Raw genomic sequence first — 22,407 nt, 5'->3', positions numbered from 1 at the left:
AAGGGAGGAGATGAAAGGAATCTTGATAACGGCTGAAGCTGGGTGACGGGTACACAGCCACTCACTATACAGTTCCACGTTCGTGTGACCTCTCTTTAAAATAAAGGGGGCAGGGATCTCCAAGAGAATCTAGAGAATTCCTTGGAATGTGTGTCCCTCCCGAAATATGCCCCTGCCCCACCTCTTGAAAGAACTTGTGTATGTGCATATGTGCATTTTCCCGGTTAAAAAACATCCACAGCTTTCATCGGAGACTCGGAAGGGTCATGACCCCTGCCCCCAAAAGATTAGGAATTCCTCTACCTTCCAGACAGGAAAACCCTGTTTGAAGCCGGGTTGCGCCCTCCCCTGGAGCTTGGTCCCTGCGGAGCGTGCCGCAGGCCCGTGGGTGGCTGTGTGACCCTGGCCCGGGTCCCCGCGCAGCCCGGGTCCCTGTCCTCCGGGGAAGATGGAGGTGCCGGGCCAGCCGCCGGGCCGCTGGCCCCTCCGGAGGCTCTGGCCCTCCGCGCGCCTCGACGCGGGCCCGGGCGGCGCCTCCGCGTCCCCACCTCTCCAGACCCCGGTCCGTCCGCCTCCCACTTGGGGTGGCAATTTGTCTCCTTTTGAACCCCCCGCCCCCGACGGGTTTCCCCCTTTGATTCGCGGCCCGGAGGCTCCCCCCGGCTTTGAAATGCAAACCCGCCCGGCCGGGGCGCGGGCCCGGGGCTATAAAAGGCGGGGTGGGGCGCGGCCGCGGGCGGCGGGTTCAGGTGAGCGGTGCTCGCCGGGGCGGCCCGCAGCCGCGGCTCCCGGGCCCAGCATGCGCGGGGCTCCCTGCGGCCACCATGTACGTGGGCTATGTGCTGGACAAGGACTCCCCCGTGTACCCCGGCCCCGCCAGGCCCCCGAGCCTCGGCCTGGGCCCGCAAGCCTACGGGCCCCCGGCCCCGGGGCCCCCGCAGTACCCCGACTTCACCGGCGGCTACTCGCATGCGGAGCCGGCCCCCGCGCCTCCGGCGGCCTGGAGCGCGCCCTTTTCGGTGCCCAAGGACGACTGGGCCGCGGCCTATGGCCCGGGCCCCGCGGCCCCGGCGGCCAGCCCGGTCCCGCTGGCATTCGGGGCCCCTCCGGACTTTAGCGCGGTGCCCGCGCCCCCGGGGCCCGGTCCGGGCCTCCTGGCGCAGCCCCTGGGCGGCCCGGGCGCGCCGTCCTCGCCCGGAGCGCAGAGGCGGACGCCCTACGAGTGGATGCGGCGCAGCGTGGCGGCCGGAGGCGGCGGTGGCAGCGGTAAGGACCCCTCCCCGGCGGTGTGCCAACTGCGGTTCCCCTGGGTGCTTCAGTGGCAGGTGCCAGGGCGAGGCCCGGCTGCCCCCTGTCTGACCCCCTGTCTGTCCCCAGCTGACCTCTGCTCGGGCCCTGCTTGGGTTGGGCCCCTGGAGTGCAGCCTCCGACCACTCTGGCCCTGGGGACTGCGCTCTCAGCTTCTCCTCCCGAATCCCAGCTTGCGGAAGCACAGCCTGTCTGTCTGTCTGTCTGTCTGTCTAGATAGGGAAACTGAGCCCTGAGGAGTAGAGGTACCTGCAGCGTGGGTACGGGCACGGCTGGAACCAGAACACTGCTCCGGACGCTTATCCTAGAGCTCTTTTAGCCACACCGGCCCTGGTCCTCACCGGTTCCTTCTCCCGGATCCCCACCCCAAGCGGAGGCTGCACACCCAGCCCAGAAGGAAAGGTGCCCTGATTGTAAGGATGCAGACAGGGCCCTTTCCTTTCCCGGTCCCAGTCCCCCGACAATGAAGACATCGGTGGATCCTATCATCTGGACGAAAAAAGAGTCGCTTTGGTTAGATTTGCGCTAGGAGGGCTCCCTACCTTCCCATCCCAGGGTCCTTCCTGAACTCTTGACCCTGGGGGAGGGGAAAGCAGGAGCAGTTGGGAAGGTGGCTGCTGTTTGGCTCCTGAGCCTGTGAACCTCCTGCCCCCAGGCAGACCTCTCTGATCCAGCCTCTTCAAAGGCAGGGGAGGGGGCAGGACAAAGGCCCGGCTGTAATGAGGGGCGGCCTGACCTCCTTTATAGGTTCCCCCCTTTGTCATGTAACTGGCTGCGCCTCGGCTCGGCAGTGACTCCTGTTGGCCGGAAAGTGAACACGATACCCCATTGTCCTGACTGTGGTGGGGCCTGTCCTGACAAAGGCCACCTGGCCGGGTGGGCGGGAAGTTGGCCTGCCCACCCTTTGATGTCCAGTCCCTCCTCCCCTTCCCCCAGCTGGGAGGGAGCCTGGGACTTCCCCACCTCCTCTCTCTCTTCACCCCCGTGTCTCCACACATGCCCTGCTCACCCAGGGGGCAGATGCTGGGGAAGGCGCGATCAGTAGCTACAGGTCTGGCTGTAGTCAGACCACCTTCTTGGGAGGCTCAGGGACACATAACCTCCTCACTGCCCCCCAGAGGCCTCAGAGGACTGGGACTTATGGCCCAGCTTCGCCCCTTGTTTCAGCGGCCTTGGCTACATTATGACAGCTAACATTTACAGAACCCTTACAACGGACCAGGCACTGACCCAAGATCGTGCATGGGTTAGCTCATTTAATTCTTACGTTATAGTAGGTACTGTTATCACCCCCGGTGTTGAGATGGAGAAATGATGGCATAGAGAGGTTCAGTACTTGCCCAAAGCTGTTTAACCAGCAAATGGTGAGGCTGGGACTTGAGACCTGGCAGTCTGACCCCCAAGCCTCTGGGCTAATTCTCTAAACAGCTTCTCTTAAATCCGTCATCTCTTTCTGAGTCTCAGTCTTAGCATTGACAGGAAAGGAAGGGTCTCGAATCTTTGTTTGAGTTACCAGAGGACCCCCTTTGTAAAATGAATGGAAAGTACAAATCTTGGCTCTAGAAAAGAGTGTTGCCTAAGTCCGTAGACCATTTCAGGAGTGCTAGGGGCCCCGGAAGCTTTATCCACAAACCCCAGTTGAGATCCTTGCATTGGATTATAGGAGAGAGGGCTTGTGGGGCCACGCCCTTAGGGTCCTGCGGTTCTGTGTGCCTTCCCCGGAGAAGGAAGCCCGCATTTCCTGCTCCACTAGTCCCGCTGTTGCTTCCTGCTGATTGGGTGGCTTTGGAGATGGATGGGGAGGCTCCCTAGGGGCGGGGCTTGCAGAGAGGCCCTCACTGTGTGAGGCAAAGAGAGTGGGCCAGTGAGGGTCAGAGGCCTGGGGGAGCTTGCAGGCCCTGTGATGTCAGTCAGGTAAATCACCTCTTCTCTCAGAACAGGAGCTGAGAGCCCAACTCAGCCTCAAAAGTCAGGTGGATGCTGTTGTTCTCAGGCAGAAAAAAGGGTGAAGGAGTAACTCTGCCTAAAGGCAGAAGACCTCTCTCCCTTTTCTCCCAGACCGGAGACGAGAGGGCGAAGGGAGGCATGGGGGCTTCTGAGGACAGTGGCTGCCCCTAGGAGTCAGGTGGGACCCGTTCTGCCAGAGAGGCAAGAGCCTTGGCCTTCTGAAAGCTAGACACTGCTGCCCGTCAGCCCCGGGGGGTGGGGGTGGGGGGCAGCTGGCTCTTGACCAGAGCTCCTGAGAGTCAGGAAGAATTGGGGTGGGGTTACAGACCCTCCCTAAAAAAGAGGCCAAGTTCCTCCCCTGTTTGGCCTCAGTTTTTCCTTCTGGGCAAGGAAGATACAGGCTCTCTCAGGGGTGTTTGCTGTGTCCGTGCTCTTGTCTCAGATGGCAGAGGGCAGGTCAGTGCATGTCCCCCTCCCCTGCCCCTAGCTGGATTTCCTGCAAGTGTGGCTCACTGGTCACCAGCCCATTTTCCCTCCCTGTGAGGCTCTCGCCTTCACAATATCTGCACTGGACATGTAGAGACCAGACATACAGGTGGAGAACTGAAGCCCAGAGTCTGGAAGGCATGTTCTAGTTTCACACAAGTGGAAGTTGGACTAGAATAGATGTTGGATGAGTCAGTTAAAAATTTTCCAAAGGTTTTCCATCATTTCTAGGGCAAAATCTTCACTCCTTCCTGAGAGCTCTGAGACTGTAGAGCTTCCTGCCTTCCTGACCTCATCCGAGGCCACTCTCCCTTGGGCCACCAAACTAGCCACTCCAGCCTTCCTTTGGCCTTTCAGAAATGCTGTGTCCCACTGCAGGTCTTGTGCATGTGTTGTTCCTTCTTTCCAGAAACCTTTTCCTTGACTTCTCACCCTTCAGGTCTCAGCTTAATGGTCACCTCCTCAGAGATGTCCTCCATGATTTCTCAAGGAAGAGCCCCCTCCCCCCCATACCCACCAATAATCTTTACCATGTTTCCTGTAGAGCACTAATCCTGACTGCAATTTATCCACTTATTGGGTGTGTTTGTGGGTGGCCTGTTCCCTTACCCACTCACGAAGGTAAACATCTGTGAGGTCTAGAGCCATGACCATTTGGCCTGCCACTACATTCCAGACACCCAGCTCGGTGTATGGCATTTAGCAGGTGCTCAATGCATATTGCTGGATGAATGAATGAACAGGGCAAGTGTGACATTTTGGCTTTGACATCGATTTCTGAGGTCCCGACCCTGGAGATGGGACCTGTGACTGTCCAGGCGGGCAGCTCATGCCAAAGGCTGTTCCTCTCTCCCTGAGGCTCAGCCTTCCTCCCCTGGGAATTGGCATGGCTAAGGCTGGGACTAAGTCCCGGCTTTATTCTAAGGAGGTGCCAGTGAAAATGGAGAAGATAAGGGCGAGGCTGTTGCTCTTCAGCCCACAATCAAAGTATTAAACAGTTCCAAGGGATTATGGTCACTTGATTGAGGCCAGGGTAGGAAGTAACTACAGGGGATTCTATTTTTTTTTTTTTTTTTTTTTTTTTTGCCTTTCCCCTTTGCATCTAGACATACCAGCCTTCCATTAAGAAGGTTCTAGATCAGCATTCTGTCCATACAAAGGGATTCACGGGTTAAAGACCTGTTAGGGTGACGGAGGTCCCACACAACCAGGGAGATGTCCACTCAGATGATGAGACGGCAGCAACAGGGTTTAGATCTTGGTCCAACCCCTTCAGCTTTCAGATGGAGAAACTGAGGCCCATGGAGGCATGAACCACTCCTTTCCCCACCCCATTCCAGGCCCTCCCCTTGGCCCATTGCCACAGCCACACTGGCCCCTCAACTCCGGCCTCTGACGCTCCAGCTGTCTTCTTCTAAACCATTAACAGACTTACCTGTTCCAGACACCTCTCCTGCTCAAGAGCATTGCATAGCTCCCCATCACCATTGCATTTTATGGCATTTCATGGCTATAAAACCCAGCCCCATTTTGGTGGCATTTGAAGCCCTTTTGAGAACTGGCCCCCTACCCACTATTGTAGCTACTGTCCCACTGGTTTGCCTAGATAAGAGATGCTTAATTGCAACAGTTAAGATCTGGGCCTTCACTGTGAATGAATTTCCGTTAGAAGCTGTGTTAGCATCGGGAACGCTAATCTGGATCATTCCTCTGAGCTTCATATTCTTCCGCTGTAACATAAGGATAACAATAGGATTGCACCTTGAAGCAATGGTACTTAGATCCCCGAGCCTGGCATAGTAGGTGCTCAGTGACCATCAGTACCTCTGACCATCTCTTCTCGTCCTTAGCAGGTGCATTCCAGCACACACCCTGCCTCGCCAGTCTAGGTGTCTCAACCTGAACCACCTCCCTTTCCTCTGTTCACCTGTTCCAATGCTGCTCCTTTTCCAAGGTCACCTCCTCCAGGAAGCCCTCCTTGGTTCCCCCCTCCCGGCACTCCATCAGGCCCTTGTATTAACAACATTGACCACTGACTGTGTTTACCTTTATCAGTTCCGTCCTTCTTGCCATACCTTGCCCATAGTAGGAGCTATTGATAAACCTGATAACTGGTTTTGACTGTGCCAGGCACTGTGCCAAGAGCTTTGCCTGAGTGATTCCACCTAAGCCCCATAACAACCCTGAGAGGTGTGAGGTTCTATTATTAGCCTCATTTTACAGATAACTTTAATGAGGCTCAGAGAGGGTAAGGTGGCTTGCCAAGCTCACACAGCTGATACTGGCAGCACAGGGCTCCAGCCCAGACACTGCAGCCTGAGGAGCACCTATCTAATAAACCAAACTCCGGGCGCACAGGAGCCCAAGCCCCCTCCATGTGCATCCCAGCCCAGGTGGGGAAAAGGAGGCCAGTCGGGGAAGAGCGAGAAGAGGCTGGAGGGGGAGGGTGGGCACAGCAGGGGCCGAGCTGTTTAAAACTGACTCTCAAGGCAGAAGCTCCATGTGACACCTCATCTCTCAGATGTAGCTGGGAAGGGGGATGACCCAGTTAGAGGTGGCAGAAGGCTGTTTTTGGTCGAGTGTTTTCTCGCCCCCATTTTGGCAGACACTGCCGCGGAGAGCCGAGGGAGTCTTTCCGCAGGTCCAAAACGGCTTTGTTAGCAGTAGTGTCTGACTTGTCGGCAGGAAGTTATCCTCATGGGCTGTCTGGGAGTTCCTGGGATTTGGAAACAATTGCGTCTGGAGTCAGGTCCATCATTGGGTTAACAAGCTAAACCCTCTTTCCACACTCACCCCTTACGTTTGTAAAGGGGCCGTCTAGATCCCGCTGCATGACGGAGAGGGAGCAGGTGTTAGTGAGAGCCCAGGCTGAGGCTCCAGGCTCAACACCCTCCAGCGACTTCCTGTTTCTCTTAAGATCAAATCCAAACCCCTTATCCCAGGGCTCAGCTCTGCTAGCCTCTCCAGGCTCATTATGTGCCTCATTCATTCATTCATTCATTCAGGCCGGCCTGTGGGCAATACTATTCTCTAGTGTCTCTTCTGTGCCAAACATTCTTCTGGATGCTGGGGATTCCATTCAGAACAAGGCAGACAGGGTCCCTCGGAGCTGGCACTGTCTGTCCCTGACTCTGCTTGCTTCTGCCTTGGGGCCTTTGTAGATGCTCTTCTCCCTTCCTAGAATATTCGTCCCCACCGGTGGCATGGGAACCTCCTTCTCAACCTTCAAGTCTTAGCTTCATGTTGTCTCCTCCCAGAGACCTCGCCCAAACTAAACACAGTATGCCTCCCACCTCCAGCCACTGAACCTAGTTCTCAGCTCTATGCTTGCTTTCCTTCATACTAGTCCATTTGCAATTATTTCATTTGTGTGTTTTTTAATCAGTGCCACCCCCCCAGTGAGAGAGGGGAATGAATTATTTAATAAATACATCCCAAGCATCTACCATGGTAATAATATGAACTAGCATCTATTGACTGCTCAGCATCTATATGAACTAGCATCTATTGACTGCTCAGCATCTATAGAACTAGCATCTATTGACTGACCCCAGAACAGCGCATGTGTGCATTAGATTCGTGGCTCTGAAGACGGCTGTGGGAGCAGTGCGGGTGGGCAGACAGGAGTTCTTTGGAGATGGAGCTGACCAGCTGATGGATTGGATGTGGGGAGTGGGGAAGTGCCAGCAAGGCTTTTGGCTGAATAGCTGAAGGATGGGGCTATTGACTTAGGTCAGCAGGTCTGGGTTATGCATTCAACGAGATCCAGCAAGTACTCGCAGTGTGCCAGCCACTGCTACCGGACGGGGCGAGCAAGGTGGCACGGCGCCTGCCCTCATGGAGCATAGGCGGGGCCAGGCACCGGGGGAAGGGGGTTTGCCAAGGTCACATATAAGCTAGAAAAGGGCAGGGTTGTCCAGTAGAACTTGCTGGGTGATGAGCATGCTGTCCTTCTGGGCTGTCCAGAATGCTAGCCACTTGCTGCACGTGTCTTTCCAGCACTTGAACTATGGCTGATATGACCAAAGACCTGAATTTCAATTCTGTTTTTATTAATTTAAGTATACAATAGCCAAGTGTGGCTAGTAGCTGTCACAGGGGAAAGTGTGGGGAAGTCCCTCTCACGAGTTCTGAGGGTGCCAGTCCACTCCAGACGGGTCCTTACTCTCCGTGGTGGAATCTCTCTGGTCTCTTCAGTGCTGAAGTGCTCTTTGTTGTTATCTTCCTCGTCACAGCTAGCTTTCAATAATTACCTGTTAAGTTGATTGTCACATCTGATCTCCACAACTACGGTGTATAGGGAGGAATTCCTATCCCCACTTCACAGATGAGTAAACTGATCTAGTTCAAAGAGGTCTAGTGACTTGCCTGGGTTCACACTGCTGGCCTGTGGGTGGGACGGGGGGGGATGGGGGGGTGAGGAGGGGGGGTGAGAGCCATCGGGTCCATCTTACTCTGAAGGCTCTGTCCTCTCCACTGCCTCTTAGAGCTGTGGGCCTCCAGGAAGAAGACAGGGCAGGGATGACACACAGGTGGCCTGGGAGGGGGAGGGGGACAGTGGGGAGGAGAACCTTGCCCGAGGCTGCAAGGATCCTGGTGTGGCTGGCCAGGCCATTTCTCCCCACCCCATACCAGCCTCACCCCTGCTCCGGGGCTTGAATGAGGAACTGCGATAGAGCATCCTGGGACTTGCAAATCAGCAGGAACCAGGACCCAGGCTGGAGCCCAAAAGAAAGCTTCACGGCCCACGAGACATGTCTATCCATCATGGAACTGGCCGGGTCAGGGCGGCCACAGCAGAGGTCCCGCCCCTGGCAGCACAGATGAGGAAACGGCCCCAAACCGAACATCACATGTGCAGCCGGAGGCCCGGCCAGATCTCCCCGCACCCAGGCCGGCGTGTTCTTTGCCCTGCTGCTCCCCATCAGGCGGCATTCCTCCCTCTCCCAGGGAGCCTCCAACATCCGAGTCTGCAAATAGCTCAGGTCTCCTTGCCCTTTGCAAACTGCTTCCACATCCATCTGCTCCCCAGGGGGAAGGGAGCCCGAAGAGGTTCGGCCACTTGTCAACTCCTTCAGCTAAGGGTGGTCCAACAGGGGCCAGGTCTGGGGACCACTCCCCGCCTCCCATCCCCTGCCTCCCCCTCCCCCCCATCCCCGCCTCCCCCTCCTCCCCGCCCCCGTGTAGTGAGCCTTCCCCAAATCTCAGGACAGTGGCAAAGCTGCTAGGATCAGGGCGTCTCCAGAAGCGCCACCACCTCAGGAGCCCTCTTTGCAGCCCTCTTTGCAGCCCTCTTATATATGTCATCTGGATAGCACCTCACGTGTTTTATATTAAAGTTATTTGCATGTGCAGCATATCTGTAATTCTTTCCTCCTCCTCAGTATACTGAAAACGGCCCACCCTTCCAGTGAAGTACGGCTCTCCTTCCCACCCCAGTTTTAGGACTCCCTCCTCTTCCCTGAGCTCCCTCCTGCCAAAGGTCCCAAAGCTTGCCTTTCTCTTTGTCCTCCTCAGACCAGCGCTGCAGACAGGTGCCTCCTGCCCCTCAGGTGTCTGAGGCTCTTGGCCGGAGGATGTGCAGGCTATGCCCTCCCTGTGGGTGCTGCCCATGAGGGGTGGGGGAGAGGAGGGGCTTCTGGTTCTTATGGAAGGGCTCAGAGCTGCACAAGGCCCTCAAACTACAGGGCCCTCAAAGCTGACACCCAACCCTCTTCTGATGCACAAGAGAAACTGAGGCCCCGACAGGGAAAGGGACTTCCTCAAGGCCACACAGATGACACAGAACTGGGATGAGGCCCTGCTGGCTCCAGCAGATGGTCCAGATGCAGGAGATCTGGGATGGGCCTCCTGTGTGTTGGGGGGGTTTGGGTGCACAGGCAGGGCTGGACCACCCAGGGAGGGGCGACAGAGGGTCCAGGGCTGGATTTGTGTCCCAGGCTCTGAGAGCCAGCGCTGGCAGTGTCATCCCTCAGGGCCACAGGAGGGCAAAGGAAGTGCTGACCCAGAGTCCACTTGGTTTTCCTGGAGCTCCCCGCCCCACCCTTGAGGCAGCGTCTGGACTCTGTCCTCCCCTGGCCCCGGCTGGATGCGGAGGCCCCAGCGAAGGCCGAGTGGCTCCTGCCCCCTGTCCTCCAGCTGGGGAGGCTCCGCATCTAGACTCTCAGACAGGGAAGTCGGCCTTAGAATTCTTTCAGCAACAATAACAAACACAATCAGAGAATCAACAAACATTGGGAGCTTTGCGTTTCCAAGTTGGAAGGGACCTTATAAATAAACAGTCTTGTCTAACACACCGCCCATTGCACGAATCATTCCCCGACATTCCTGCCATATGGCTGTCCTGCCACTATTGGAAACGAATGCGGTCTGTCCTTCCCCACACACCCACTGCACGCCAGCGACTGTGCTGGGCACCCTCCATCCATCTCCAGCGATCCCCCGGACATACCACGGTTGGGTGGTTACAGGAGAACGTACACTTTGTGGCAGGTGTTGGTGCTGCTCTGCGGCCGGACAGACCTGGGTTTAAATATACTTTTATTGACTTCAGAGAGGAAGGGAGAGGGAGAGATAGAAACATCAATGCTGAGAGAGGATCATTGATCGGCTGCCTCCTGGACGCCCCTGACTGGGGATCGAGCCTGCAACCCTGGGCATGTGCCTTCCTTGACCAGAATCGAACCTGGGACCTTTCAGTCTTCAGGCCGACGCTCTATCCACCAAGCCAGACCAGCTAAGGCCAGACCTGCATTTAAATCCCACCTGGCAGATGGTGAGGACTTCTCTGAGCCTCAGTTTCCCCATCTATAAAATTGGATAATAGTTGCACAACTTCATAGGTTGTTGAGAGGAGTATACATACTGCTTGAGCCATGGACATGTTGGCCCTTACCAGAATAAAAGTGATCCCCATTTTATAGATAAAGAAAGTGAGGCTCGGAGAGGTGGGGTGACTGTTGTGGGTCACCCAGCCAGTGAGAAGCTGGACAGCACAGCCACGTGTCGGGGTCACCAGAGAGCTCTTCTGCTATCAGATCCCTGAGCCCCATTTCAACCCCACTGAGTCCGAACTTCTGGGCTAGAATCTGTGCTTTCTCAAAAGCTCCCCAGTTGCCGAAACCGGTTTGGCTCAGTGGATAGAGCGTCAGCTTGTGGACTGGAAGGTCCCATGTTTGATTCCAGTCAAGGGCATGTACTTTGGTTGTGGGCACATTCCCGGTAGGGGGTATGTACGAGGCAGATGATTGATGTTTCTCTCTCATCGATGTTTCTAACTCTCTCTTTCTCTCCCTTCTTCTCTGTAAGAAATCAATAAAAATATATTTTTTTTAAAAAGAAGAAGCAGCTCCCCAGCCAGTTCTGAGGCTGCCGCTCAGGTGTTTGTGCCATTAGCCTGTAGCTTCCAGGGCCTGTGCTGTGCACATGGAGGGGATGGGGAACTTGACCTCCATGGCAATCTGGTGCACATAGGTGGCCATTCCTCAAGTCCCAAAGCTGGGGGGGGAGGGGGGGAGAAGAGAGAGTGAGAGAGAGAGAGAGAGAGAGAGAGAGGGCCTCTCAGTTGGGTGAGCTACCCAAGGCTCTCCCTGCCATGCTCACCCCTGAAGATCTGGGGGCTCCCTCCTCCCCTTGCCCACTCACACTGGCATCTGGCCCAGAGGGTTATTTATTAGGTGGCTGGGCGAGGAGGCCCCCATCAGACACCTGTTACTGGAGCCTGGACTTCCCCCCTCAGCCCCAGCATCCCAGCGGCCTGTAAATCATTGATCCCGGGCCCTCTCCCCACCCCGCCACTCTCACGCACCTCCCTGCTCCCTCCCTCCTGGGCTTCAGGGTGGCACAGGTGCGCATAAGAGGGGGGAGGGAGGAAGTGAGGGTAGCTTCGGGCATCCGGGAGTTCTGGCCCAGAGCTGTGTGACTGGAGCCCAGGGATCCTGTCATTAAAAACACAAGTGCACATCTGCACGTGGTAAAAATGTAAGCACCCCTAAAGCTCCCTCCCACCTGGGGCTCCCCAGTTCTCCCTCCAGAGGCAGCTCCTGCTCATGGCTTTTTGTCTCTTCTTTCCGAAAGAACCCTGTGGGTGCACAAACGTGTGATGGGGTGCCTGTGTGTGTGTGTCCCCATTTTTATACAAAACCAGTAACATTAGTCACAGCATTCAATATCTTGATTTTATTTTTACTCAACAAGATATCTCAGGCGTTACTCCAGATTGGTACAGATGGAGCTTTACCGTCTCTTTCGAATGATTGCATAAAGCTCGTCTCCATGGATGTGCCATCTTTTATTTAACATGTTCCCTACTTGTAGCATGTGCAGTCTTATGTCGCTTCAAACAGCTGCAGCTTTGGACATTTCTCTGTGGGATCAGCTCCTGGAGGCGGGATGATTGGGTGAGAGATATGCGATGCTCAATGGGACTACACATCGCCGAGCTGGGCTCCTGTGGGACTCCCTGGCTCCCCGACCACACGGTGTGACAGCAAACATTTTGTTCTTTAGCAGAGCTATTTTCTTTCTTTCTTTCTTTCTTTTTTTTTTTTTTTTTTGAAATAATAGCATAATTTATTACCAAACACCCCAAGACACACAAACTAGAAAGGAGCAGGATTTGAAGCCAGAGTTAAGGGAGTAGGAACACTTAATCTCATGCAGTCCCCTTGTCACTGTGATCGGCTGGCAGGGCGGGAAGCGTCCTCCTTGGAGTTCTGGGGCCAGTGCCTCCCACTGTGGGCAACTCTGGACATTCATGCACCCAGACCACAGCCCCGGACCGTGCCCTCTGTGCGCCAGCACCCACGCTCAGCCCGTCCCCTGGGCTCTCACTGTTCTGTGCGCAGCACAGAGGCCTCGCCATCTCTAAGAGGAGATGGTGGCAGCAGAAGAGGACGGCAGCCTGCGGACTCCTCTCTGACGCCGGGAGCCAGGGACAGGCAGACTCCATCAGACAGGGATGTGGGGCCGGAAGTGGAAGGATCTGTCAGGGTCCATGGAATGGCCAGGGGTGGAGGAGAAGCACACTTTGGTGCTGGGCAGGCAGGGCCAGGGGACAAGAGCAAGGAAGAAGGGAGCTTGGCTGGCTCAGAAGAAGGAGGGGTAAAAAGGCCGCTGGTGCAGAAAAATGCTGCCCTCCCCATAGTGAGGAGGATGAGGAGGAAGAGGAGGAGGAAGAGGGGTAGGAGGAGAAGGGGAGGCAGAGGAGGAAGAGGAGAAAGAGGAAAAGGAGGGGGGAGAGAGAGGAAGATGATGAGGGAGAGAAAGAGGAGGAGAAAGAAAAGCAGAGCCATTTTCTTAGCAATGAAACTCTGTGCTTTGAGCAGCTCTATCAATAGAAGTTCGTCAGTAGGTTCTTGAGCGCACCAGCCCCTCTTCCGGGCCCAGAGGGGGAAGGGGGACGAGGAAGACCAGGTCTATGGGCTCCGTCTTGTCTTTACTGGCAGCCGTACTAGAACAGAGAGGACTAATTATGCAGATAGGGTCTTCCCTCCCCACTGGTCCCACCCCCTCCCCCCAGCCTGCACTCTGGGAAGAGCTGGGCTAGAGCTTGGGGCACCTGAGCCCAGGTTCATACCACTCCCAGGCAGAATAGCCCTGAGCAAGGGCCCCTTCTGAAGCCTCGTTTCCCCCATCTATGAAATGGGTGTGAGGGATCCCTGCTTGCTCACGAGAAAGGCTGGGAGCGAGAGCTGGGTGTCTCGGGGGACAGGTAACGGCATAACCGCTGCTCGGAACCTCAGGCTGAGGCTTGGGTGGGCAGGGAGCCTCGTTCCCCACCTCAGGCTGTGGGTCTTCTTGGCATTTCCAGGGCCCCCAGCCTTTGGGCCCTCTGGCTGCAGCCCAGGGGCTCCCGGGGCTCTGCCTTCACTGCGGACGGGCCCCTCCCTTCCCAGAAGTACAAGTAAATGGGTGCTGTGCTGCTGGAGCTTCTGCTGCCAACGCTCAGGTGGGCTCCGTGGCGAGTTCTGCAGCCCCGACACGTGGTGGGTGGGGAGTCGTGAATGAGAATGGAGAGCAAGCGCTCTGGGCCACGGGATGTGGTCTTGGGCGAGTTCGAATGCCAGGGCCTTCAGTGACCCTGACTGCACAAGGAGGCTGGGCTGGACGGCCCCACCAGGCCTCTCTTATTTGGATCCCTGGCAGCCGTATAACCATCCTGAACCGAGGGCTCCTCATTTACACAACGGGAGGAGACTAAACTCCCATAATGCCTCTGGGTTTAGCCCGGCGAGCCCAGAGGGCTGTGGAGGCACAGCTCTGGGCTCTGGTGGTGGTGGCATTAGGCAGAAGTGATTTTGAGCTGGCGTTGGATTTTCTAGCCAAGGAGGGGCTCCATCTGGACCCATGCCTTAGCAGCCACTCCCTTGTCCCTTTCCTGGGCCAGGCCTGGCGGCCAGCCGAGGCTGTCCCGTGCTGCGTCGGGCAGGGAGCTGAGGGCCGTGCATGTGGGAGCGTCCGGCGCGGTTCCGCTGCTCTGGCAGGAAACCAGGGAAAAGAGCCCAGTAATATCTGTTGTCTCCCATTCTCCACAAAACCATTTGGCTCTTGAGGAGCCCAGTGCTGCCCTGCCAAGTTGCGTGGGCTTGGTGGCGGGGGGTGGGGTTTGGATCGGGGTATGGGGTAGTTAGGACAGGGGTGCTGTGACCCAGACAGAGGTAAAGGCTAGGGTGTCGTGGGGGCACTTGTGGGTGAGGCAGGAGGGGATTGACAGGGATTCAGAGACCCACCCATCCCCTGGTGGGACGCATGTGTCGGTCTGAAAGTGCTTGCATGTGCCTCCTATTTATAGCCATGTGCTCAGCTTTTTACAAAGAAAACTCGTGTTTAGTCAGGCCTGCACACCAGCCAGGCCAAGCATGACTCTTAATATTCTCTCCAGACAGACCTCTGATCCCAGCCCCAAAATAAGCCCTGACATTAACCCCAGTCGGTCCTCCCATCCAGTTCCTGGCCCCAGGCTGAGCCCCATGTAGAAGCCAAGCCACCGCCTTCTGTCTCCTGGGTTATTGCAGGTCTCTCTGTGCTTCCTGGTTCTTCTTGCCAGTCTGTTCTCCATGCAGCAGCTACTGAAACGTATTTCAGTCTCCTCTGCGCAGGACCCTGCAATGGTTCCCATCCCAGACAGAGGAAAAGCCAGAGTCCTTTCAATGGTCTGTTAGGCTCTGGGCAGACACCCCCCCACCCCCCTTCCTCAGTGCATTCCAGCCACGCCTCACTGTTTCTCACACACGTCAGACGTCAGGCATGTTTCTGCCTCAGGGCCTTTGCACGTGCTGTTCACGCCGCCTAGAGCCCTGAATCTTTCCGTTTTGCTTTTACGGATGCACCCCAGTGCCTGACTCACAGCAGGGGCTCAGTAAGTATTTGTGAGCTGAGCAGTCATTCCCGCTCTGTGCCCAGGCACAGGCAGAAGGCTGGATGGCTTCAGGAACACCAGCCCCTATCCACCCCTAGCTCAGGGCTTAGTGTTCTTCTTAAGGTAACGTCTAGGTCCTCAAGTGTTGCCAGCAGCCACCCTCAGCAGGAATCGAGGTGCCATACACCCCAGAACAGTCTGGCAAGTGCCCGCCCTGCCTACAGTGGCTCTTCCCTGCTCTCCTCTGCACAGGAGAAAGGAACAGCCGCCATCCTTAGTCTCCACCTGCCAGCTGTCCCTCCATCTCACTGGTGTTCACACCTGTGGTCTGAGGACCTGGAATGGAACCACCTGGGGAACATATTAAAAATGCAGATTGTATGTCGAAACCGGTTTGGCTTAGTGGATAGAGCATCAGCCTGTGGACTAAAAGGTCCCAGGTTCGATTCCGGTCAAGGACATATACCGTGGTTGCGGGCACATCCCCAGTAGGGGGTGTGCAAGAGGCAGCTAATCCGTGATTCTCTCATTGATGTTTCTAACTCTCTTTCCTTCTCTCTTCCTCTCTGTAAAACATCAATAAAATATATATATTTTTAAAAATGCAGATTGTCTGCCCAGGCTTTCTGACTCACATGGCCGGGGACGCCCTGGAAGCTGCTTTCCACAGGCTCCTGGACTTTCTGTCACGCGGCCACGGCCACAAGCGGCTGGGTTAAAGCTGGAGGAGCTGGTGATCAGAGTAGGGCCCTGGGTCAGGAGACCAGGATTGAAACCCAACCCCACCAGCAGCTTGCTGTGTAACCCGGAGAAAGTTGTGTTCCCTCTCTGTGCCTCGGCACCTCCCGGAAGTGCTAGCCTCTCAGGAAGTCTCCAAGCCTGAGCCTGGGGGGGCATGATTGTCACATCCAGGGTTGGGGTGCACCTCCCTCCCCACTTCAGGGACCTTCTTCTAAGGGCCGGGGGCCCTGCCTGTGCCTTTAAGACTGCCCCTCCGCACTCACCTCTCCTCCTGGGCCCTCTGCTTCTCAGGGAAGACCCGGACCAAGGACAAGTACCGCGTGGTCTACACCGACCACCAGCGCCTGGAGCTGGAAAAGGAGTTCCACTACAGCCGCTACATCACCATCCGGCGGAAGTCGGAGCTGGCTGCCAACCTGGGCCTAACCGAGCGGCAGGTGTGTGGGACCCCCACCTCAGCCACAGGAGCAGCATGGGGGGGTCTGGCCTCCAGGCTGTCAGGCAGATTACGCAGCTCAGTCAAAGGGGGAGAACAGAGAGGTTGAGTCTCCTGGCCATGGTCACACAGCACAGCAAAAACTCTGAGCTGCTGCCAAATCCTCTTCTGCCTCAACGAAACCCAATGTCCCTAACTCCCAGGAGGGAAATAGGGGGTCTGAGTAGCTATGATCAGTGCTGTTTAAATCCAGACAAGGGAGTAGTTACAGGCAGATCAAGGAGGGCTTCCTGGAGGAGGGGTGTCAGAGTGTAGCCTTGGGAGATGGGGAAGATGAAGGCTACAGGAGAGCTCATCATTAGAGTTGGGGAGCGTGTTTTAGGAAGGAGAGTGTGTTCAGGGTCCACGAATGGTCTGGGTGGCGGGAGCAGGAGCGAGGCCACAAACGCCACTCCCAGAAGTGAGAGCTCAGCTGTCCTCCCTCTCTCCCTCTCCCTGTCCCTGGGTCTCCGCACCACCCACCGCTGTTCTCCAACCACAGGTGAAGATCTGGTTCCAAAACCGGCGGGCCAAGGAGCGCAAAGTGAACAAGAAGAAACAGCAGCAGCAGCAGCAGCAGCAGCCCCCGCAGCCACCACTGCCAGCCCACGAAGTCACGCCCCCTGCCGCGGGGCCGCCCCTGGGGGGCCTGTGCCCCAGCTCCGCTGGCCTCCTGGGGGCCTCCTCCCCAATGCCAGTCAAGGAGGAGTATCTGCCTTAGCCCCCTGCCCAGCCTTGTGGGCTGGGGGTCTGGGGACTCGGATGCTGGGAATGTGGCTCCCGTCGGGGCGCAGGAGGCCCTGTCTGAGTCCCAGCCCTGTCCCTGACCTTCTGAGTCACCTTGGACGAGTCACCCACCCAGCCCCTGTGTGTGCCCTTGGCCAATTTGTGCAGGGAGCTCTTTGGAGAAGGGCGTTTTCCTTTTCTAGGCCTCAGGGGGAGTAAAGGAACCCAGGGTGGGAGGTCTCCATCCCTAGAGGGCTGGGTGAGGGAGTCAAGATAAGTCCCCATCCCTATCTCCTTCTCCGTAGGTTCAAGGGCAGAAGGCTGCTCTAGGGACTAGCCCGACCCTGGAGAAAGGAGATGGAGCTGAGGGAAGATGGAATGTTGACCTGTGGGGAGGAATGTGATCAGCTCCTACCTGCCTGGTCCTGCAGCCTCGCCTCTACCTGCCCCCCTCCCAACACCCCGAACCTCTCCAGGCTGACGCAGAGCAAAAGCCCACGGGAATGGGCCCGGGAGGCTCTGACGAGTGTCCCCTCTGGGCTGCAGAGCCATATCCCCTCACTAGTGTTCTCAATGGGGCTCCAGGGTGGGGGCGGCCCTTGGAAGGGTCAGAGGTCAGAGCCTGCCCTGCCAAGTCCCACCTCGCCAGGCTGTCCCTCGGGGCCCAGGCCGCGGTGGGCCCTCGGAGGACTTTCTCTGGACCAAGCAGAGCTTACGGCTGGGCAAGTGTTGTACATAGAGTGGAATCTCTTGGATACAGCTTCAAGAATAAACGTTTTCCCTCTTTTTAAAGATGCATCAAAATCATTTTGCGTAGCGTTAAAGGGAATGTTAAGTATAAGTCACGCCTCCCTTTTTCCTGACACTTGCGTAAGCCCTTTCCGTCTCCGTTGGCCTACACCAAGGTCACCTTTAAAATGCATTTGAACGATGAAACCATGGCATTGTTAGAGTAAGTCTAGGAGACCAGGTAAAGTTTTAAGTCTGTTTTGTCAGCAGAATCATCACACTCGATATAGCAGTCTTCTGAATGTTTTCAAACATTTTTAGGTCAGGATTTTACAATATTCATTGGGCACCCGCACGTGCCAGGCCTGGCTGTGCCCCCAGAAGTGCCCAGTCCGAGTTCTGCTCTAGGCCTCAGCGAGCAGAGCATGATTCGGGGACTGAGCTTCTCCTGGAAGGTCCGGAGGGCTTCCCGGAGGAGGTGAGGTCTGAGCAGGTGCTTAAAGGACCAGTGGATGCCATCAGGCCAAGCAGGGAGGAATGGTCATAAAGAGTCTGAGCTGTGTGAACTTAACGTATAATTTTTTAACCCCCTGAGGAAAGCTGCCATTCTCAGCTCCCTTTCAGAGGTGGCCAGGAGCCTGCTACTGGAGGGCTCCCGTGCCAGCTGCCTGCCCCTCTGTTTACTGTTCTGGGAGGTGGCCCGGCCATAAAAGGTGTGCACAGCCTGCCCTTTGCTCCGGGCACATGACAACAAGGCACGAGGTGGATCCCTCCCACACACAAGCCCTGCAAGGCGGCAGGCTCTCCTCTCTCCTCCTGGTGGTGGCCTGGGAGAGGTGGCCCCACTGAAGGTGCTGGGGGCACCTGGAGCAGGGGAACCAGGTGTACCAGGGGAAGGGCCAGGGTCCCAGGAGCAGAAGAGGGTTGGCGGGAGGGGGGCTGGCAGTGACTGTGGTTTTCTGGTCATCAGAAACATTTCCTGTGTGACCTGAGATGAACACTTCCCTTCTCTGGGCCTCGTGCCCATCTAGAACCGGGGAGTTGCTTTGCCACAAGTGTTTCTGGTCCAATATGTTTGGGAAGTCCTACAGACTCGACCCTTCTGGGTCCAGCGTTCCCCATGCTTCACCACCCAGGAGCCCCCCTGTGAGCGCCTGCCAGTGCCCCACGCTCTGTAGGGTGGGGTTCCGTGGGCTGGAGGGCCACACTTGCGCTGTGGCTCAGTGTTCAGGAGCGGGCTTTGTCAGGTGGCCTGGGCTCCAGCCTCACAACTTCCAAGCCGTGAGTTCAGGCACGGTCCTTGGCTTCTCTGAGCCACAGCCTCCTTCCTCATTTGTCAAATGGGGGGGTGGGTGGGGGAGGAGAGAAACCCTCTAACCTGCCTCAGAACAGGGCCTCGCACGCAGTGAGTTCTGGGTTTCTGCCACCTGCTCACAGAGCTGTTGCATACTCGTGGGACAGGCTGCCAGGCCTGACTGATGCTTTGACTACCCCACCCCCAATGCTGAGGACAGATGGTGGCTGGGGAGATCCGAGGCGGGGCCAGCCTGTCCCCAGCCTCCGGGAGACCTTCCTGGCAGGAGGTCAGTGGCCAGGCCTGCCAGGCTGGGTGAGTCGCAGCTGCTTCCTACACGGGAGACCAGGGGTTGGGTGGGGCCCACAGGCGGGGTTGGCGATCACCTGCCTGGTAGTGTGAATGCTGTGAAAAAGGAAACTTCCCTAAAACAACCTGCCTCTAAGCAGCGCCACGGGCTGGCTTGTGAGGTAGAGTTCCCCGTCACCGGGAGAGTCCCACCAGGTGTAAGACTCAGGAAAGGGACCTCTCATGTCCTCCTAGACCCCCGTGCGAAGGGAGGTTCCAGCTGGTTGGCAGGCTCTGCGTTGATACGGGAGACCCGGGGTCCAGACAAAAGTCAGATCTGGCCTAGCCTGGCCTGGCTCCTGAAGACTCTGGGCCTGTTCACGGCTTCTACTGAACCAGAAACATGCCTGTCAGCACCATGATTTCCCTTCTCGACCCTTCATGCCATGCTGAAAACGTCAGTCTGGTGGAGGCCATCACTGATTGCCAGAGACTGGTGTGGGCTGAGCAGAGAGGGTCACAGCCCAGCTCTCGGAAGGACCCAGCTCAGGGCTGGGGGTGGCATGTTCTCACACAGGAAGTCTCCAGCAGCCCGTGTGTGTGTGTGTGTGTGTGTGTGTGTGTGTGTGTGTGTGTGTAACAGCGGGGGGACAGAGGACTGTGGGGCTCCAAGAAATCCATCCTGGCTCTGGGTGGCTGAGAGGCCCAGCTGGTGGAAGGCAGAGCCTGGGGCACAGCAGGCCTGGGACAGGGCAGTTTGGGGGGCCGTCCTCTCCTAGTGTGGCTGCTCCGGAACCACTTCCTCGGAATCACTCCAGATGGGCTAGCAATCTGGACCCTCATTTTTCACAGTCGCCACTCTCGGGTATAACAAAACACATGCTCTACAGCTATAAAGTCTGAACATTAAAGCAAATTAAAAATGTTTATTTATGTGCATTTAAAAATATCTCCCTATATAATAACAGGAAGTACATTTTCATCTGGCACTCTCCTTAAATTAGCACACATCTCCACTTCACTTTTGATGTGAGATCAGAAGAGAGAGAGGAGGGGAGGGGAAAAGGGGGATAGATGGAGCACTCACTGGTTTGGTTTCCTAAATAGTTCCTTTGCCAAGTAGTACCCCGACTTCCTCTGGGGTGCTAGCAGTGGTCCGCCATGCTTGGTAGCTGACTGCGTGGTCAGTTGTACGATCTAAAACTGGGGCTTCAGTGGGTAGATTGGCTTATATGGACCATGTCTTCCAATGCTGGGGTTTTGTTTCTTCTACAAAGTATAGATCTTCCCCACAGTGGCTGTTGGTGGGGAGAGGACGGCAGAAAGGTGTGATCTGAGGGTACAGCCTAGATGGGGTCGGACTCCTAGACTCTAGGCCTGACCCAGTTCTACTCCACAGAGTGAGTTTTCAAAGTCCTTCCTCTTCCGGGCCTCAGTTTCCCCATATGAAAGGTGTGGGCCCAGGACCATGCGTGCCCCGTGACTACGGCTGATGCTCAGTAGTCACCCCATGATAGGTCTGCTTCAGGAAGGCTGAAGCCCCGGCCCTGTTCCTTCCCGGTCCCCCAGGGCTGGCTCCCTCCAGGGCTGGATATAGGGAGAGCAGGGGCTGCTGGGAAGGGGCCACAAGAGGCTCTGGAGCTAATGCCGTGCTTCTGTTCCCTGTTCCTCTGGTTCTCTGTGCCTTCTGTGGGCTCTAATGAAACCAGGGTGCCAGTGGGAGGGGGTGGTTCAGTAAAGCTGCCTCGAGGGAGGAGGAAGGAGGGTACTGGCCGGGCCTCCTTGGGATGCCCAGGCACAGCCCATGACCCTCTTGTTTAATCTCAAAACTCAGAGATTTAGAGACCTCATGCCTCTGAGACGGTGTCCTCAGGTGCCAAATGGGGCTGCACAAACCTGTCCTCCCAGGCTGCTAGAAAAAGTTAATCTATATCGGATACGAGTTCATCTAGTACACACAGTAGGGCTGGGTGAGTGCTCCTTCCCTTCACACTCATGGCCAAGCGGCTTCTTCCTGGGTCCGGAGAGCCCCTGGCCTGCCCAGGGGCCAAGGTCAAGGAAGGAGAGGCTGGTGAACTTGGGGAGGGGAGGTGGGTTTGGGATGGACCAGGCCAGGTCTTTTCCCCAAGCTCTTGCTTTGATTTAACCCCTCCCACCTCCTGCCAGGCTCCAGGGGTGTGGGTAGCAGCTCCTATCTTCACTCTCCTCAATGGTCTCCCCGTGTTGGCTGATGGTAGGATGACCCTATGGAATACTGTCTGAGCTGGGACACTCTTAAGGGTGAAAGGGACCCAGCTGGCAAGGCTCAGTGGTTGAACATCGACCTATGAATCAGGAGATCACACTTGCATTCCCGGTCAGGGCACATACACAGGTTGCAGGCTCCATCCCCAGTGGGGCATGTGCAGGAGGCAGCCGATCAATGATTCCTTCTCATCATTGATGTTTCTGTCTCTCTCCTCCTCTCCCTTCCTCTCTAAAATCAATAAAAAAAAATTTTTTAGGAGTGAAAGGGGAACAATTTTTAATGCATATGTCGGGTTCACCAGCATTACTGGTTCAGTCCCACAAAAACCAATACATATAATCACTCTAGCTAATAATTTCCCATTCTAGCCACAGGCTCTCTGGAACCTTACAACACTCTGAGTCACCAGTTTCCAACCGGTGTGCTGCAAGAATTTTTCAAATGTGTAATACCTGACTAGTCAGGGGCACTGACCTCTTTTCCCTTAGATTGTCAATAAAAAAATGACAATAGCCAATATATATTTTTTGGTGTGCCGCAGACTTTTAGTAATGAATGTATATGTATCATGAAATGAAGAAAAGTTGAAAATTGCTGCTGTATGAAAGGTGGCCCATTTGACAGATGTGCAAATCATAATATTACCATGGTCATACTGCTGATGGTGGACAGGAGCCCAGGTCACAAACCATCACAATGACACGGTGGCGCTTGCCCAAACCTCCCTGCTTCACTTTCATCCCAAGGGGAAAGGGAATGTTCAGGACCACTCCTGGCCTGGGATCTCCATGAGGCCTGACTCTGCC

At 56.1% G+C, this 22,407-nt stretch overlaps 1 protein-coding gene across 1 annotated transcript; it reads left to right on the top strand.

Moving 5' to 3' along the window:
• Nucleotides 1–713: 713 nt before the first annotated feature.
• On the top strand, nucleotides 714–17,834 carry CDX1 (caudal type homeobox 1). Its single transcript, XM_036424460.2, has 3 exons — nucleotides 714–1,266; nucleotides 16,133–16,278; nucleotides 16,819–17,834. Exons 1-3 carry the CDS (start codon nucleotides 825–827, stop codon nucleotides 17,035–17,037), a joined length of 807 nt encoding a protein of 268 aa, XP_036280353.1. The 5' UTR covers nucleotides 714–824; the 3' UTR covers nucleotides 17,038–17,834.
• Nucleotides 17,835–22,407: the final 4,573 nt, after the last annotated feature.

The sequence above is a fragment of the Pipistrellus kuhlii genome, unplaced genomic scaffold (assembly GCF_014108245.1).
Source record: "Pipistrellus kuhlii isolate mPipKuh1 unplaced genomic scaffold, mPipKuh1.p scaffold_m20_p_8, whole genome shotgun sequence".
In the NCBI taxonomy this organism is placed as follows: domain Eukaryota; kingdom Metazoa; phylum Chordata; class Mammalia; order Chiroptera; family Vespertilionidae; genus Pipistrellus; species Pipistrellus kuhlii.
This window is presented reverse-complemented; position numbering and strand designations above follow the sequence as displayed.